At 41.0% G+C, this 17413-nt stretch overlaps 2 protein-coding genes across 3 annotated transcripts in view; one reads left to right on the top strand and one right to left on the bottom strand.

Annotated features, from left to right (window-relative positions):
* LOC129814014 (vacuolar protein sorting-associated protein 4B-like) overlaps positions 1–15068 on the bottom strand; it is a 35459-nt gene extending 20391 nt beyond the window's left edge. Inside the window, exons 1-4 of one of the 2 annotated variants that reach the window (XM_055866741.1) lie at positions 14616–15068; positions 13893–14004; positions 12567–12667; positions 12308–12352 (exon numbers count right to left, since the gene is read on the bottom strand). In XM_055866741.1, coding sequence (XP_055722716.1) covers positions 12308–12352; positions 12567–12667; positions 13893–14004; positions 14616–14648 — 291 coding nt within the window. In that variant the 5' untranslated portion in view covers positions 14649–15068. Of the gene's footprint in view, positions 1–5735; positions 6129–12307; positions 12353–12566; positions 12668–13892; positions 14005–14615 lie in introns of those variants that run through there. The other variant, XM_055866742.1, reaches the window with a different exon arrangement.
* A 162-nt stretch (positions 15069–15230) lies between these two features.
* The window catches only part of LOC129814013 (laminin subunit alpha-3-like), a 114097-nt gene continuing 111914 nt past the window's right edge, over positions 15231–17413 (top strand). Inside the window, exon 1 of the mRNA XM_055866740.1 lies at positions 15231–15276. The gene's annotated coding sequence lies outside the window, so the exon portion shown is untranslated. The remainder of the gene's footprint in view (positions 15277–17413) is intronic.

Here is a 17413-nt window from a genome sequence, read left to right as displayed (position 1 = left end):
ACAAGGGAATAATTAAGTGATCTACAGGACTTTAGTGAGGTCCAGGACTTTAGTGAGGTCCAGGACTTTAGTGAGGTCCAGGACTTTAGTGAGGTCCAGGCGACATTCTGATACAGGATGCAGTGATGAGTACTAAAACTGTCACCTGTAATAAAGTGAAGGGCGCTATGGCAGACAACACCCAATGGTTTAAGAGTAGTGGCTTCTGCATTCTGGTAAATTGTGTCAAAGTCAAGAACTGGCAGGAAAGTTGATGTAGAGGCAACATCTATTTCTAAAAAAGAAGCCCACTTTAAACCTTAGCTTTTTAACTAGCTTATCAGTATATATTTTTAAACATATCTTTAGCAATCCAAATACCCAGATATTTATTAGCGGGAACCCGCTCAATGAGAGAGCCAACCGAATGGGTGAATATGTAGCCCATCAGATCTTCTGTGAATTAGAGAACAAATTTAGTCAGACGATAGATCCCAAATGCATACAACCAGTAGGCCCAGGATACATAGAAAAAACACATAAAAAAAGCAATGAGGCTGATGCAACAGATAACAGTTCTTAAAATGTTAATAAACTAATTTATTTCTTCACATAAGCGTACAAGGTAGTAAGTAGCCTACGAGTGAATGTTCATTACATAAGGGAATTAATGGGAAAACACCACTGTAGCAGCAGCTTTCAAGCGGTCTGACAGATTTTCCACTCATAGGCTGTGTATGCTGTGCCTGTAATAACCTATGAAAATACAGTGGCCAATTTAATTCCGCTAAACCGGTCAATTGTATTTCCATCGTCTAGTATTTCTTTCAAGTAGGCTAAAAGCATTATTTTTCTTCTCCCGACAATTGGCTGGTGCCAGGTTTACTTCATCAGCTTTTTATTTATTTAATATAAAAATATAAAAAACTTTGATATAGATTTTTATTTTATTTATTTTATCGTTATTTTACCAGGTGTAACTATGTGTTGTTGTATGTGTTGAACTGCTTTGCTTTATCTTGGCCAGGTCGCAATTGTAAATGAGAACGTGTTCTCAATTTGCCTACCTGGTTAAATAAAGGTTAAATAAAATAAAATAAATAAATAAAAGGTAAGTTGACTGAGAACACGTTCTCATTTGCAGCAACGACCTGGGGAATAGTTACAGGGGAGAGGAGGGGGATGAATGAGCCAATTGTAAACTGGGGATTATTAGGTGACCATGATGGTTTGAGGGCCAGATTGGGAATTTATTACACACACAAAAAAAAGTATATATATATATTTTGCCACAACTTTTTAACATGATGAGCTTGCCCCAATCACTTCAATACATTTTTTGGGGCTAAAGATAGCTCAAGTCGGCATTAACTTTTGAAACAAATCATTTCTCTTTTATAACATCGTCTCCCCAATTTCATGGCAATTCCCGTACGGACTCTGGAGAGGCAAAGGCAGAGAGCCGTGCCTCCTCCGAAACACGATCCAACCAAGCTGCACTGCTTCTTGACACAATGCCCGCTTAACCCGGAAGCCAACTACATTGAACAAAAATAAACGCAACATGTGAAGTGTTGGTCCCATGTTTCATGAGCTAAAATAAAATCTTAGAAATGTTCCATACGCACAAAAAGCTTCTCAAATGTCGTGCACAAATTTGTTTACGTCCCTGTTAGTGAGCATTTCTCTTTTGCCAAGATAATCCATCCACCTGACAGGTGTGGCATATCAAAAAGCTGCTTAAACAGCATGATAATTACACAGGTGCACCTTGTGCTATGGACAATGAAAGGCCACTGTAAAACAAGCAGTTGTGTCACACAACACAATGCCATGTTTCAAGTTGAGGGAGGGTGCAATTAGCACGCTGACTGCTAGAATGTCCACCAGAGCTGTTGCTGGAAAATTTAATGCTAATTTCTCTAACAAAAGCTGCCTCCAACGTTGTTTTAGAGAATTTGGCAGTATGTCCAACCCACTTCACAACCGCAGACCACATGAATGGCGTCATGCGAGCGAGCAGTTTGCTGATGTCAATGTTGTGAACAGAATGCCCCACGGTGGTGGTGTGGTTGTGGTATGGGCAAGCATAAGCTACAGACAACAAACACAATTGCATTTTATCAATGGCAATTTGAACGCACAAAGATACTGTGACGTGATCCTGAGGCCCATAGTCGTGCCATTCATCCACCACCATCACCTCATGTTTCAGCATTATAATGCACAGCCCCATGTCGCAAGGATCTGTACACAATTCCTGGAAGCTGAAAAACATACTCAGACATGCGAGTATGTTAAGGCAAGGGCTGATTAAGGTTTTACTGCTAACCTACAAAGCATTACATGGGCTTGCTCCTACCCATCTTTACGATTTGGTCCTGCAGTACATACCTACATGTACACTACGGTCACAAGACGCAGACCTCCTTACTGTCCCTAGAATTTCTAAGCAAACAGCTGGAGGCAGGGCTTTCTCCTATAGAGCTCCATTTGTATGAAATGGTCTGCCTATCTATGTGAGAGACGCAGACTCGGTCTCAACCTTTGAGTCTTTATTGAAGACTTATCTCTTCAGTAGGTCCTATGATTCAATGTAGTCTGCCCAGGAGTGTGAAGGTGAACGGAAAGACACTGGAGCAACGAACCGCCCTTGCTGTCTCTGCCTGGCTGGGTTCCCCCCTCTCTCCACTGGGATTCTCTGCCTCTAACCCTATTACAGGGGCTGAGTCACTGGTTTAGTCCCTAGGAGGGGTGTGTAACTTGAGTGGGTTGAGTCACTGACGTGATCTTCCTGTCCCGGTTGGCGCCCCCCCCCTTGGGTTGTGCCGTGGCAGAGATCTTTGTGGGCTATACTCGGCCTTGTCTCAGGATGGTAAGTTGGTGGTTGAAGATATCCTTCTAGTGGTGTGGGGGCTGTGCTTTGGCAAAGTGGGTGGGGTTATATCCTGCCTGTTTGGACCTGTCCGGGGGGTATCGTCAGATGGGGCCACAGTGTCTCCCGTCCCCTCCCGTCTCAGCCTCCAGTATTTATGCTGCAGTAGTTTATGTCGGGGGGCTAGGGTCAGTCTGTTATATCTGGAGTATTTCTCCTGTCTTATCCAGTCTCCTGTGTGAATTTAAGTATGCTCTCTCTAATTCTCTCTCTCGGAGGACCTGAGCCCTAGGACCATGCCTCAGGACTACCTTGCCTGATGACTCCTTGCTGACCCCCAGTCCACCTGGCCGTGCTGCTGCTCCAGTTTAAACTGTTCTGCCTGTGGTTATGGAACCCTGACCTGTTCACCAGACATGCCACCTGTCCCAGATCTGCTATTTTCAACTCTCTAGAGACAGCAAGAGCGGTAGAGATACTCTGAATGATCGGCTATGAAAAGACAACTGACATTTACTCCTGCGATGCTGACCAGTTGCACCCTCGACAACCACTGTGATTATTATTATTTCACCTTGCTGGTCATCTATGAACATTTGAACATCTTGGCCATGTTCTGTTATAATCTCCACCCGGCACAGCCAGAAGAGGACTGGCAACCCCTCATAGCCTGGTTCCTCTCTAGGTTTCTTCCTAGGTTCTGGCCTTTCTAGGGAGTTTTTCCTAACCGCCGTGCTTCTACACCTGCATTGCTTGCTGTTTGGGGTTTTAGGCTGGGTTTCTGTACAGCACTTTGTGACATCAGCTGATGTAAGAAGGGCTTTATAAATACATTTGATTGATGTCACCCATTGAGCATGTTTAGGAAGCCCTGGATCGACAGCGTGTATCCAGAAAATATCAAGACACTTCACACAGCCATTGAAGGAGTGGGTCAGCATTCCACAATCAACAGCCTGATTAACTCTATGGTAAACATATATATTTTTTAATTAAAATGAGTTTGGCAGAAATGCCACCTGGAACAATATTCATGTGCCTTAACAAACGTGTATGCCATCTATAAATACAGCAATTCTTAAATTACAAGCCTAGTTGGTTTAGCCACAGAACAAGACAGGGACTTTCCTATTAGCCATGATTAGCTGTGATAATGGTTGGGCTGGATATGGCGAGAGATGAGTTCGGATTGGTCTGCATGTAGCACGTTTGTCTATCAAATGAGCTGCTCAGTATGTGTAGGCAATCCTTTATAACATGTTTTTTTCCAAAGATGCTCTTTGATGTCCGATGGAAGCAGAGTATGATAGCTAAGGATTAGATGGAGACGATTCTGGCGTTTGATTGTAAATATGAAGAGGGAGTCGAAAAGAGAACACGCAAAAGGCTGTTGTATAAAACACCTGTCTCCAGGCTTTATCTTCAAACTAAGGGCAACCGTGACAGAGGGAGAAGCGCTCATCCATGTATTCGTGTAAAACAGAGTCTAGCTAGCTACTTTATTCAGATATTCTAAATTTCTAATTTTGTCAGAAAGCGGTTCCCTTTTCAAGTTAAAGCGTACTGTTAGATAGCTGGCTCCCTAACTAAGATTACGTGTATGATCTGTATTTGTATTTCAGAGCCATCTGCATTTCTAGTTATAGCCTAATGTTAGCTAACATTGAACCTAGTTTGTTAATATTAGCTGCCAGCAGATTCATGCAGGGTAGTAACGTCATGAGTTGGGATTATGGTTCATTGCTTAGCTAGCTAGATAACTCTCTAAACAAGACTCCACTATGCAAGTAACCATTTCACTGTACCGTTTACATCTTCTGCATCCTGTGCATGTGACAAACATTGATTTTATTTGAAATAGTGTTTACCAGTGACGGTAATGTGAATAAAAACATGACCTGCACCAAAGTCAAATTAGGATATAACGTTAGGCCAACGAGACAGTGTCCCAAATTTAAAAATTCTCCGGGGAATGCCCTGCTTTTATATCGTCACTCACAAGCGTAAGCTATTTTCTGTCATTAGCTCGCCATTAACGCTTATTTCATGTGAGTTTATTTTCCTGTAATAATGAATACTAATTATCTAAAGTTAAGACGTCATCAGCTAACGTTGTGTGATATGATCATTCATTGAACTGGCTAGCCAGCTAACTTAGCATTAGGTAGCTAACAAGCTAGACACGAACCAAATCATTGTTTATTTGCTTCCCCTCCTCGAAGCCAAAAAATGTGCACAATCTAACGTTAACTAAGAGAGCGTGGCTGCAGTTTCACTTCCTACAAACAGTTGGACTGACAGGGAACCAAATTAGCTAAATATCAACAATCAACTCACGACAGGTTTTGTTAGATAGTTAACTAGTCGATTACATTATCATGGTACTAGTTTATTGACATTTCAGATTGTCTTGGCCTTGCTGGGGGGAGCGCTAGTCATCGAGAAGCTAGGCAAGGGGTCAATTATTGTACACATTTAAACCAACATGAACATGTCAACTTTGCTACTGTAACTAGCTTCTAGGAAACGTGCATACAATCAAGTTTCAGGTAAAAGTTAACGTTAAAAAGTGAGCTAGTTAAACAGGCTTCAACGAATTTGAGTGACTAATGTTAACGTTAGTTGTTGTTCTGTCCTCAAATTAGCAAGCTCGCAGTAACAAAATAACTAACGTTACTCAGCTAGCTAACGTTACCTAACAACTTTATCGTAGCCAGATAGCTAAAGCTAGCTAGCTCACATCAACACTGGTATAACGGCAAGTTGGTCATTTGATTACCTAGTTAACAAGATAACCAAAAACGAATCACAAACGTTAGTTAGATAGCTAAACTGTGTGGGTTGCTAACTAGCTACAATAGTAAGCAGTTTCCCAACTTACCTGTAAATTGTTGTTGGCAGCCATAATGGCTAATTACTTGTCAATAAAATAGTTTAGAATGTAATAAGCGGCAAAACAAGCCTTATATTTGTTAATAATTAAAACTACAGCCCATCAGTCGCTATTTAATTTAAAATCAACTGGATTGTTTTCCTTTTTCAGGTCGTTGAATAACACGAAGCTTAAAAAAGAAATCCACATTCAGGGTCGCCACAGTCATAAACCCCGCCCATTTATACAATTTATCTTATTAAAATATTATTTTAAAGCTAACAGTAAATGCTTAGACTTAAATTTGGTTTACACTAATATTTACGATAGACGTTTTTTTGACTTTGTGGCTGTGCTATCCCAGTGGAAACACTGGTAGTTGATGTAGTTGATTTCCGTAGAACGCGAACACGAAATGACGTAACTGGTCGTCAGAGGTGCGTTCAGTTTGCGTAAATGTTTGTTACATTGTTAACTGGAGTCCAATTTGTCTTTTTATTAGTGACTATGAGACATTAGCCTTACTACTTGCACAAATAATTGAAGAAGTCCTGGATGCAATCATTGATGAAACACAGTCTTGCTTTGAGGAACAGACATATTTCTAACAATATCAGACTAGAATTAGACATACTTGAGTACTCAGAACTAATAACCAAGGATAGGTTCATAAACTCAGCGAAAAAAGAAACGTCCTCACTGTCAACTGCATTTATTTTCAGCAAACTTAACATGTGTAAATATTTGTATGAACATAAGATTCAACAACAGACATACACTGAACACTTTCCACAGACATGTGACTAACAGAAATTGAATAATGTGTCCCTGAACAAAGGGGGGGGGGTCAAAATCAAAGTAACAATCAGTATCTGGTGTGGCCACCAGTTGCATTAAGTACTGCAGTGCATCTCCTCATGGACTGCACCAGATTTGCCAGTTCTTGCTGTGAGATGTTACCCCACTCTTCCACCAAGGCACCTGCAAGTTCCCGGACATTTCTGGGGGTAATGGCTCTGGCCCTCACCCTCCGATCCAACAGGTCCCAGACGTGCTCAATGGGTTTGAGATCCGGGCTCTTCGCTGGCCATGGCAGAACACTGACATTCCTTGCAGGAAATCACGCACAGAACGAGCAGTATGGCTGGTGGCATTGTCATGCTGGAGGGTCATGTCAGGATGAGCCTGCAGGAAAGGTACCACGAGGGAGGAGGATGTCTTCCCTGTAACGCACAGTGTTGAGATTGCCTGCAATGACAACAAGCTCAGTCCGATGATGCTGTGACACATCGCCCCAGACCATGATGGACCCTCCCCCTCCAAATCGATCCCGCTCCAGAGTACAGGCCTCGGTGTAACGCTCATTCCTTCGACGATAAATGCGAATCCGACCATCACCCCTGGTGAGACAAAACCGCAACTTGTCAGTGAAGAGCACTTTTTGCCAGGCCTGTCTGGTTCAGCGAGGGTGGGTTTGTGCCCATAGGCAACGTTTTTGCCGGTGATGTCTGGTGAGGACCTGCCTTACAACAGGCCTACAAGCGCTCAGTCCCGCCTCTCTCAGCCTATTGCGGACAGTCTGAGCACTGATGGAAGGATTGTGCGTTCCTGGTGTAACTCGGGCAGTTGTTGTTGCCATCCTGTACCTGTCCCGCAGGTGTGGTGTTCGATGTACCGATCCTGTGCGGGTGTTGTTACACGTGGTCTGCCACTGCGAGGACGATCAGCTGTCCGTCCTGTCTCCATGTAGCACTGTCTTAGGCGTGTCACAGTACGGACATTGCAATTTATTGCCCCGGCTACATCTGCAGTCTTCATGCCTCCTTGCAGCATGCCTAAGGCATGTTCACGCAGATGAGCAGGGACCCTGGGCATCTTTCTTTTGGTGTTTTTCAGAGTCATTAGAAAGGCTTCTTAAGTGTCCTAAGTTTTCATAACTGTGACCTTAATTGCCTACCGTCTGTAAGCTGTTTGTGTCTTAATGACCGTTCCACAGGTGCATGTTCATTAATTGTTTATGGTTCATTGAACAAGAATGGAAAACAGTGTTTGAACCCTTTACAGTGAAAATCTGTTAAGTTATTTTGATTTTTACAAATTATCTTTGAAAGACAGTTTCTTTTTTTGCTGAGTTTATTATTATTTTTTTATAAAGCATTTGACACAGTAGAGCATTAGTTCCTCTTCCACTCCCTTGAGAAATTTGGTTTGGGTTTTTTTTCTGTAAGGCTATTAAGACTCAATACAAATGGTAATAGCTCTATCAAAATTTAAATATGGCACCTCACCTAGATTTGAGTTAAAGTGAGGAATTAGGCAAGGTTGTCCTATCTCTCCGTAAGTTTTTATTAAATCACCCAAATTCTTTAAATAACAGTCCTTTACAAGGTATTTCCATAGCTGGTAAAGAAATTATTTTAAGTCAGCTGGCTAACGATACTACACTTTTTCTGAAAGACGCTAACCAAATTCCCATATTGATCAATGTGATACCATCATTTTCCAAAGTATCTGGTCTATATCTTAACATTAATACATGTGAACTCATAGCTGTCAAAGATTGTGACACCTTCATATTATGGTTTTCCAGTAAAAGAAGAACTTACATATTTAGGCATAACCATTACTAAGGATCAGAAGTCTAGAGGCTTACTAAATGTTAACCCTTTTATTTAAAAAACCCTGAAGATGCTAAATCAATGGCTACAGAGGGACTTATCTTTAAAAGGAAGAGTCCTAATAACCAAGGCTGAAGGTATCTCTATGGCGCTCTATCTTTATATCTTGACGGTAAAATAAGCAAGGAGATAGAACAGATGCTTTTCAACTTTGTGGAGATACCGTACCCATTACATTAGGAAAACTTCTAATGAACACTTATGGTGGGTGGGCTGAATTTGGTGGGCTGAAGTATGGTGTATGGTGGGCTGAATTTTCTGGACTTTACTACCTTACATAATACTTTTAAGATCAATTGGATAAAACAATTCCTAAGAAGTCCCACTTCTATGTGGAATTGTATTTCTCATTATGTCTTTACTTTTGGTGGCCTTAACTTCATGTTGATTTGCAATTATAATATTGATAAAGTTCCAGTGAAACGTTCTGCTTTTCATCGGCAGGGTTTCTTGTCATGGTCCTTAATTTATATGCATAATTTCTCCACACATATTATACAGTTGAAGTCGGATGTTTACATACACCTTAGGCAAATAAACTGAGTTTAAATGTTTCACAATTCCTGAAATTTAATCCTAGTAAAAATTCCTTGTCTTAGGTCAGTTAGGATAACCACTTAATTTTAAGAATGTGAAATGTCAGAAAAAAAATAGATTTCAGCTTTTATTTCTTTCATCACATTCCCAGTGGGTCAGAAGTTTACATACACTCAATTAGTATTTGGTAGCATTGCCTTAATTGTTTAACTTGGTTCAAACACGTTTCCCACAATAAGTTGGGTGAATTTTGGCCCATTCCTTCTGACAGAGCTGATGTAACTGAGTCAGGTTTGTAGGCCTTCTTGCTCGCACACGTTTTTTCAGTTCTGCTCACAATTTTTCTATAGGATTGAGGTCAGGGCTTTGTGATGGCCACTCCAATACCTTGACTTTGTTGTCCTTAAGCCATTTTGCCACAACTTTGGAAGTATGCTTGGGGTCATTGTCCATTTGGAAGACCCATTTGCGACCAAGCTTTAGCTTCCTGACTGATGTCTTGAGATGTTGCTTCAATATATCCACATAATTTTCCTACCTCATAATGCCATCTATTTTGTGAAGTGCACCAGTCCCTCCTGCAGCAAAGCACCACCACAACAGGATGCTGCCACCCCTGTGCTTCACGGTTGGGATGGTGTTCTTCGGCTTGCAAGCATCCCCCTTTTTCCTCCAAACATAACGTCATTATGGCCAAACAGTTATATTTTTGTTTCAACAGACATTTCTCAAAAAAGTACAATCTTTGTCCCCATGTGCAGTTGCAAACCGTAGTCTGGCTTTTTTTAAATGGTGGTTTTGGAGCAGTGGCTTCTTCCTTGCTGAGCGGCCTTTCAGGTTATGTCGATATAGGACTCGTTTTACTGTGGTAATAGATACTTTTGTACGTGTTTCCTCCAGCATCTTCACAAGGTCCTTTGCTGTTTTTCTGGGATTTATTTTCACTTTTCACACCAAAGTACGTTCATCTCTAGGAGACAGAACGCGTCTCTTTCCTGAGCGGTATGATGGCTGCGTGGTCCCATGGTGTTTATACTTGCGTACTATTGTTTGTACAGATGAATGTGGTACCTTCAGGCGTTTGGAAAATGCTCCCAAGGATGAACCAGACTTGTGGAGGTCTACAATTTCATTTCTGAAGTCTTGGCTGATTTCTTTTGATTTTACCATGATGTCAAGCAAAGAGGCACTGAGTTTGAAGGTAGGCCTTGAAATACATCCACAGGTACACCTCCAATTTACTCAAATGATGTCAATTAGCCTATTAGAAGCTTCTAAAGCCATGACATAATTTTCTGGAATTTTCCAAGCAGTTTAAAGGCACAGTCAACTTAGTGTATGTAAACTTCTGACCAACTGGATTTGTGATATTATTATAAGTGAAATAATCTGTCTGTAAACAATTGTTGGAAAAATTACTTGTCATGCACAAAGTAGATGTCCTAACCGACTTGCCAAAACTATAGTTTGTTAACAAGAAATTTGTGGAGTGGTTGAAAAACTAGTTTTATTGACTCCAACCTAAGTGTATGTAAACTTCTGACTTCAACTGTATATGGAATAATCTGGATATATTGTATAAAAACTTTTAGAATATTGCTTCCGAAATAATATCCTATTGGTGAGCCAACTTGTAAATGCAGAGGGTTTTGTACTTAGTTGTAAGGAATTCTTATCACGTTACAAGGTCCCTGTAACACCTAAAGATTTTTCAATTGTTTTAGATGCCATTCCCTCAGGTGTTGCTTTATTATTCAGGAACGTGTCAAGACCTGACCCTCAGAGCTTACTTTCCGCTAACCCTGTTGACTCATCAATAGGAAAGATTTGTTTCTCTTTTGGTCCATTCAACAACCTTGTTTCAGCAGGATGTTGTATCTATACCTTATGTCATGCCTTATTGGAATGGTTTGATTGATAATATCTGTTGGGGAAAAGTTTGGATGTTGCCACACACATACTATTAACAAAATTAAGGAAGTTTCCTTTTAAATTGTTCATAAATATTATCCTGCCAACCACTATATGAAGAAGTTTAAGGAAAACATGAACTCAAATTGTACCTTTTGTAATGACCACCCAGAAGCGATGTTGCATCTTTTTTTGGCATTGTATTCATTTAAGGAAACTGTGGCAAGCCATTAGTAGATTTATAATTTAACACATTTATGAAGATTTTACACTATTGTGGAGAGATGTACTGCTTAGATTCTTTACCTATGATAGAAATAAGCTGAAACAATTATGTAATTCATTTAATTATTATTTTGGCCAAATTTCATATTCACAAATGTAAATTTACAAACAAAACACCACATTTCGACCTATATTTTAAGACAATTAATACTCTAACAAAAAAGCTGTTAGAATAATAAGTGTATGTATGTCCCTTAAAGACCTTGTGTAATGTGATATTGTACCCCTAGCCCAATTGTCCTTTGTATATTATTTATATATACTTGTTCCCACATGTACTTCCTGTATTGATTTGTTGTTATAAAAAAGTATGTTACATTGTGGAACGACTTGTACTGAACGACACGTTTCCGCAAAACATTGTTGAACAGGCTTTGAGGTATGTTTGGTGGGTGTGGTTTGAAGCTGTAATTGTCGTTTTTAAAGGGCAGTGGCCATGCTGACAGTGTTCCTCAACTCCTCTCCGTTTTTCAACTGGTCGTTCAGTACAGCACCGTTTCCGTTCAATTGAACGTCCCAGAATGTTAACTTCACGCAGCCCTGTTACCACAGCGACAAAGTCATAATTATTTCTAACATTTCTCTTCTTAACATCTGATTATAAACCTAACCATAACCACACTTCTAATCTTATACCTAACCCTAAATTAAGACCAAAAAGCAAATTTTTGTTTTCATGATTTCTTAAGATATAGCCAGTGACAACCCTTAAAGGGCGACTGCACTTTCTGATTTTGCTTTGCTTTCGGGCATCAAAGGTGAGTTGGTTTAGGGGTGTGGTTTGATGTGGGTGTGTGTTCACAGGTGGGAAGAGTTAGACAAATTATTTGTCAAATTAGCTTCAGCTGGCTGGTGTGCACCCCTGGCAAAATTGGTTTGACTTTTGATAGCCTATCTGAGGAGCTGATCTGATTGATTATTAATTGTGTGCTGCCAGCTGTGGGCAGGATTGAAACAAACCCAACCTTCATTTACCACAAGTCTCACAAAACTCAACACTGACTTTATAACCAAAATTATTTTTAGTCAATTTTGTCAGTAGACTAAATGTTTGACTCATATCGATGCTGCAGAGGTTGTTTTCTAAATGAGAAGTTGTTTTTTAGGGGCAGTTGCTCTTTAAGACATTCATATACAAAAGCGGTTAGTTATCAGTATCTTTTCACTCACCTTGTATTCTTCTTCAGTGGGGTTTATCGTTGGTTGGGATCCAACCTTGTATTGTAGAGGGATGAAATGTCAAATGTGAAGGTCAGATAAGGATGATTCATGTTGACATGTGAAGGATATACACAATGCACATCTCCTATTAGCTTTATCCTTACCACAGAGTTGCCGGTCAGATTCATGTTAAATATATATCTATAGTAGGCATAACATTGGACCTACTTGTTAGACTACATTATTTATAAAATGTTTGTCTAATAACCTCTCTCTTTTCTAGATACTCTTGTATTTCTTCCACTCTGTCCAGGTACAGTTTGCACTTGTCCCTGATCTTCTGGTTGCCCTCTTTACCCTGTGGTTCACCTGAGAGGGAGAGAAGTTGGAAGAGACTGTTAACACTGTGTTAAGGCAATGGTTTTGCCCAGGTAGTGGCTCAAGGTATTTGACATTTTATCAGACGCTCTTATCCAGAACGACTTACAGTAGTTAGTGCAACCTTTTTCTTACTGGTTCTCTGGTGGCAATCAAACCCACAACCCTGGTGTCATGCTTTACCAACTGAACCACACGGCTATACCAGTAGCCTGTAAACTCAAGGCTAGAGTAGTAGCAGAGATGGAAGAGGAAGTGTGAGATCCCACTCATTAATTTGTTGTGGTTCAATGGTCAAAGTCAATAAACTAAGCAGATCAGAGCCAGCTGTTGTCTATGGGAGAGTCACCCAATAAGCAGACTGGAAATGTATTTTCAATGGCCTGAGTGAACGATCTTCAATTATCTTATCTTTGGTAGTAGGTGGTGACAATATACCTAATAGATGTAGAAGGGGAGAGTAGGCCTATACCTGTTTATGGGTAAACTGTAAGCCCCTTTTGTTTCACAGTAGGCTGTTGCCTTAGGCCAAACCCTGATTTAGATTTCTGTAGTGAAATTCCTTTTTTGTGGCCTGCCTGTCAAGACTGTAATAAAGATTTACCCTTTTACAAAACTATTTTGTTTAACTTGTGATTCACAAAACAAAAGCATCTTTCCACCATGTTGTATATCAGTTAATTGTATTGACTCCTTGTTTGTCACTGGCTCCCTGAGTACCAGAAAGTGACCATTACCTAAATTAGGCTACAATTTATCAGTAGGCCTAAATAGTATATATTTCTTTGTAATTTAGCAGATGCTCTTATTCAGAGTGACTTACATGAGCAATTGGGGTTTTGTGCCTTGCTCAAGCGAACAGTGACAGATTTTTCACCTATTCAAGTTGGGGATTTGAACCAGCAACCTTTCGATTACTGGTCCAATGCTGTTCACCACTAGGCTACCTGTTGCTGCTGCATGCAAGTACGAGCTGTAGGCAAAATAATATGCATTTCCTTACTCGGCATGCATTGACATGTGGCTCAGTTTGTAGAGCGTGGCACTTGCAATGCTAGGGTTGTGGGTTTGATTCCCATGGGGGACCAGTATGAAAAAGTAAGAAAATGTGTGCACTCACTAAGTTTCTTTGGATAAGAGTGTCTGTTAAAATGTAATATTCAGAGACTAGATGGTCATCATGTCTGTATGACATTTCCTCAGAAGTCATGGTTACATTTTACAATGTGCAGGAAGTACTTGACAGCATGTTGGTAAGATTTGATAGCCTCCTGGTAGTTCCCAGCCTGGTCCTCTTGGGAGGCTTTCTGTGCTACAGCGATAGCTTTCTGAAAAGAGAGGACGAGAGGGTTGACTTGGGCAGAAAATAGTGGGATATAAGGATGAGTAAGGTAGAAAAGAGGAGAGAGGGATGAGTTGGTGAAGGAGAGGGATGAGTTGGGAACTGCTGCACTCAGTCAAAGCATCATTCCCTGTCATTGTTCATCACATATTTTGCTATGTCTATATTGCTTCATTTGAACGAGACAGACTCATACAATTCTTATGCTCTGATTAGATAATAGAATACATGGGGTGGAGCATCAGCATCACAAGCCACATGGAATTTCTCTTAGCTGTGTGAAAGTTAAACACTTAAGTGGCTCACAATAGCTTTTACTTGTTTGCATGTTTTTCATTTAGACCTATTTATAACGTACTGTGCTCTATTACTCTATAAACAAGTTGATTAGCTGATCAAAAGTGACAACACAGCACGAACACAAGCAACATTTGCTTGACTATAGTTCTATGTTGGCACTATCCCCAAGACAGCTTGACAGTCTCATTCTGACAAGTGGAATCAAACCCATAGGCCCATAAACATTTATTAATAATTTACAATAAAACATAGATCAGCCTACCAAGCTAATCACATAAATTGTCAGTTACTCTATACCTGTAGATTTGTTGGCTCCATGGGAAGTTTCATACGGTCAGTTGCTCCAGAGAACCAACACAGTCTTACCCCCTTGCCTTGATGTTACTGTTTCGTTTACACAGCTATTTCCTTGTTGCTCATTTCACAGCACACACGCGTCAGTGACTTGCCTGTAGAAAATAATGACAATAATCCTGAGGGCTGAGACTAGTGCCGCGTTCAAAACTACTCGGAACTCGGAAATCTCCGACATGCGACTTTAGTGCGTCGGAGCTCTAGAAAGATGCCAGAGTTTCCGACTTGGAATTCCGAGTTGGATAACCGTTCAAATTATTTTTCCCCAGTCAGAGCTAGTTTTTTACCCAAGTTAAAAGTTGTCTTGAATGCACTGAAGACGGAAGTCGACGATTTCAGAGTTTCCAGTTGTTTTGAACAAGGCATGAGAATCCGCCTGCCTGTGCGTCATGATGATAAGATTGTTACATTGAGACAGATAGAGGACTCATCTTTATGTCTGTGCCATTATAGCGTATGTGACAGTTTTGGAATTGCAATTGAAGCTCAATGGCTCTGCCCATAATAAAACTGCCTTTTGGCCACTAGAGGCCTCTATCATTGTTCATGAATGTTATGTAAATTTAGTCAGCAGTCCAGGAAAACATGAGAAGCACCATTCACGGTAGGCTAATGGGTTACCCTTAATATCTTTCTCCCATATCTGTCCTTCAGTTTGAAACTCCCCTAGAGGGGATATAAATCAGAAACAAGTATACATCAAATCTAGATAAAGTGCAAGTACATAATATGATCTACCGGTATGAGGTCATCAACAGCAACAGGCTAAAACAGTTTTTTGCTCGGGAATATTGTAAATTCCTCTCTTGCAAAACTCCCTCATGCAGTGGTGTTGATCCCCACAAGGTGTCCCCCTAGCACCAGTGGTTTACATTGGGAATCTACTGCCTCACGAGTGGGCTTATTAGGTAGTGCAGTATATATATATATATATATTGACCTTTATTTAACTTTGCAAGTCAGTTAAGAACAAATTCTTATTTTCAATGACAGCCTAGGAACAGTGGGTTAACTGCCTCCTTCAGGGGCAGAACGACAGAGTTTTACCTTGTCAGCTCGGGGATTTGATCTCTCAACCTTTCAGTTACTAGTCCAACACTCTAACCACTAGGCTACTTTCCACCCCATGTGAGTAGAGCATGTATTTTTAAGATACTTTTGATCATGAAGTGTATGTGAACACCTGCTCGTCTCATTCCAAAACCATGGGCATTAATATGGAGTTGGTCCTCCCTTTGCTGCTATAACATCCTCCACTCGTGTGGGAAGGCTTTCCACTAGATGTTAGAACATTGCTGGGGGGACTTGCTTCCATTCAGCCACAAGAGCATTAGTGAGGTCGGGCACTGATGTTGGGTGATTAGGCCTGGCTCGCAGTCAGCGTTCCAATTCATCCCAAAGGTGTTTGGTGGGGTTGAGGTCAACGCTCTGTGCAGGCCAGTCAAGTTTTTCTACACCGATCTCGACAAACCATTTCTGTATGGACCTTGCTTTTTGCACGGGGGCATTGTCATGCTGAAACAGGAAAGGGCCTTCCCCAAACTGTTGCCACAAAGTTGGAAGTACAGAATCGTCTAGAATGTCATTGTATGCTGTAGCGTTAAGATTTCCCTTCATTGGAACTAAAGGGCCCAAACCATGAAAAACAGCCCCAGACCATTATTCCTCCTCCACTTAACTTTGTAGTTGGCACTATACATTCGGGCAGGTATCATTTTTCCTGGCATCCGCCAAACCCAGATTTGTCCGTCAGACTGCCAGATGGTGAATCGTGATTCATCACTCCAGAGAATGCGATTCCACTGCTCCAGAGTCCAATGGCAGGGACCTTTACACCACACCAGCTGACGCTTGGCATTGCGCATGGGGATCTTAGGCTTGTGTGCAGCAGCTTGGCCATGGAAACCCATTTCATGAAGCTCCCAACGAACAGTTATTGTGCTGACATTGCTTCCAGAAGCAGTTTGGAATTCAGTAGTAAGTGTTGCAACTGAAGACAGACGATGTTTACCTCCAATGTGCTTCAGCACCCGGCGGTCCCGTTCTGTGAGTATGTATGGCCTACAACTTCGTGACTGAGCCATTGTTGCTCCTAGATGTTTCCACTTCAAAATAAAAGCACTTACAATTGACCGGGGCAGTTGTAGCAGGGTAGAAATTTGACTGACTTGTTGGAAAGGTGGCATCCTACGACGGTGCCACGTTGAAAGTCACTGAGCTCTTCAGTAAGGCCATTCTACTGCCAATGTTTGTCTATGGAGATTGCATGGCTGTATGCTCGATTTTATACACCTGTCAGCAACGGGTGTGGCCGAAATGGCCGAATCCACTATTTTGAAGGGGTGTCCACATACCTTTGTATATACGTATAGTGTATCTGAACTGCAAATGTAATATCAGTGAGTGAATATTGTACTTGCAACGAATAGTTCACAAAGGTGGGAGCTGATAACACAAACAATCTAAACAGCACATTATTTATGTTGCCCAATTGAATATATATGCCCAATGTGTAATTTGACAAATTCTGTAGAGGCTATAACTACCTTTGGGTGGTATTTAATCTGATCATAATCCACTATGTTTACATCCTGCACATAATCCCTGACCATGGCACTGGAAATAGCAATGGTATGCAAGAGAAAGGAGTGTATCTCTGGATGAATCTGGGTTATGTTTGCTCGGGTTGGGTGTGGCACAGAATGGCCTGCTGGGGTGTGTTGAGGGTGGGGAGTCTGTTT

Source organism: Salvelinus fontinalis, chromosome 17 (assembly GCF_029448725.1).
Source record: "Salvelinus fontinalis isolate EN_2023a chromosome 17, ASM2944872v1, whole genome shotgun sequence".
NCBI lineage: Eukaryota > Metazoa > Chordata > Actinopteri > Salmoniformes > Salmonidae > Salvelinus > Salvelinus fontinalis.
This window is presented reverse-complemented; position numbering and strand designations above follow the sequence as displayed.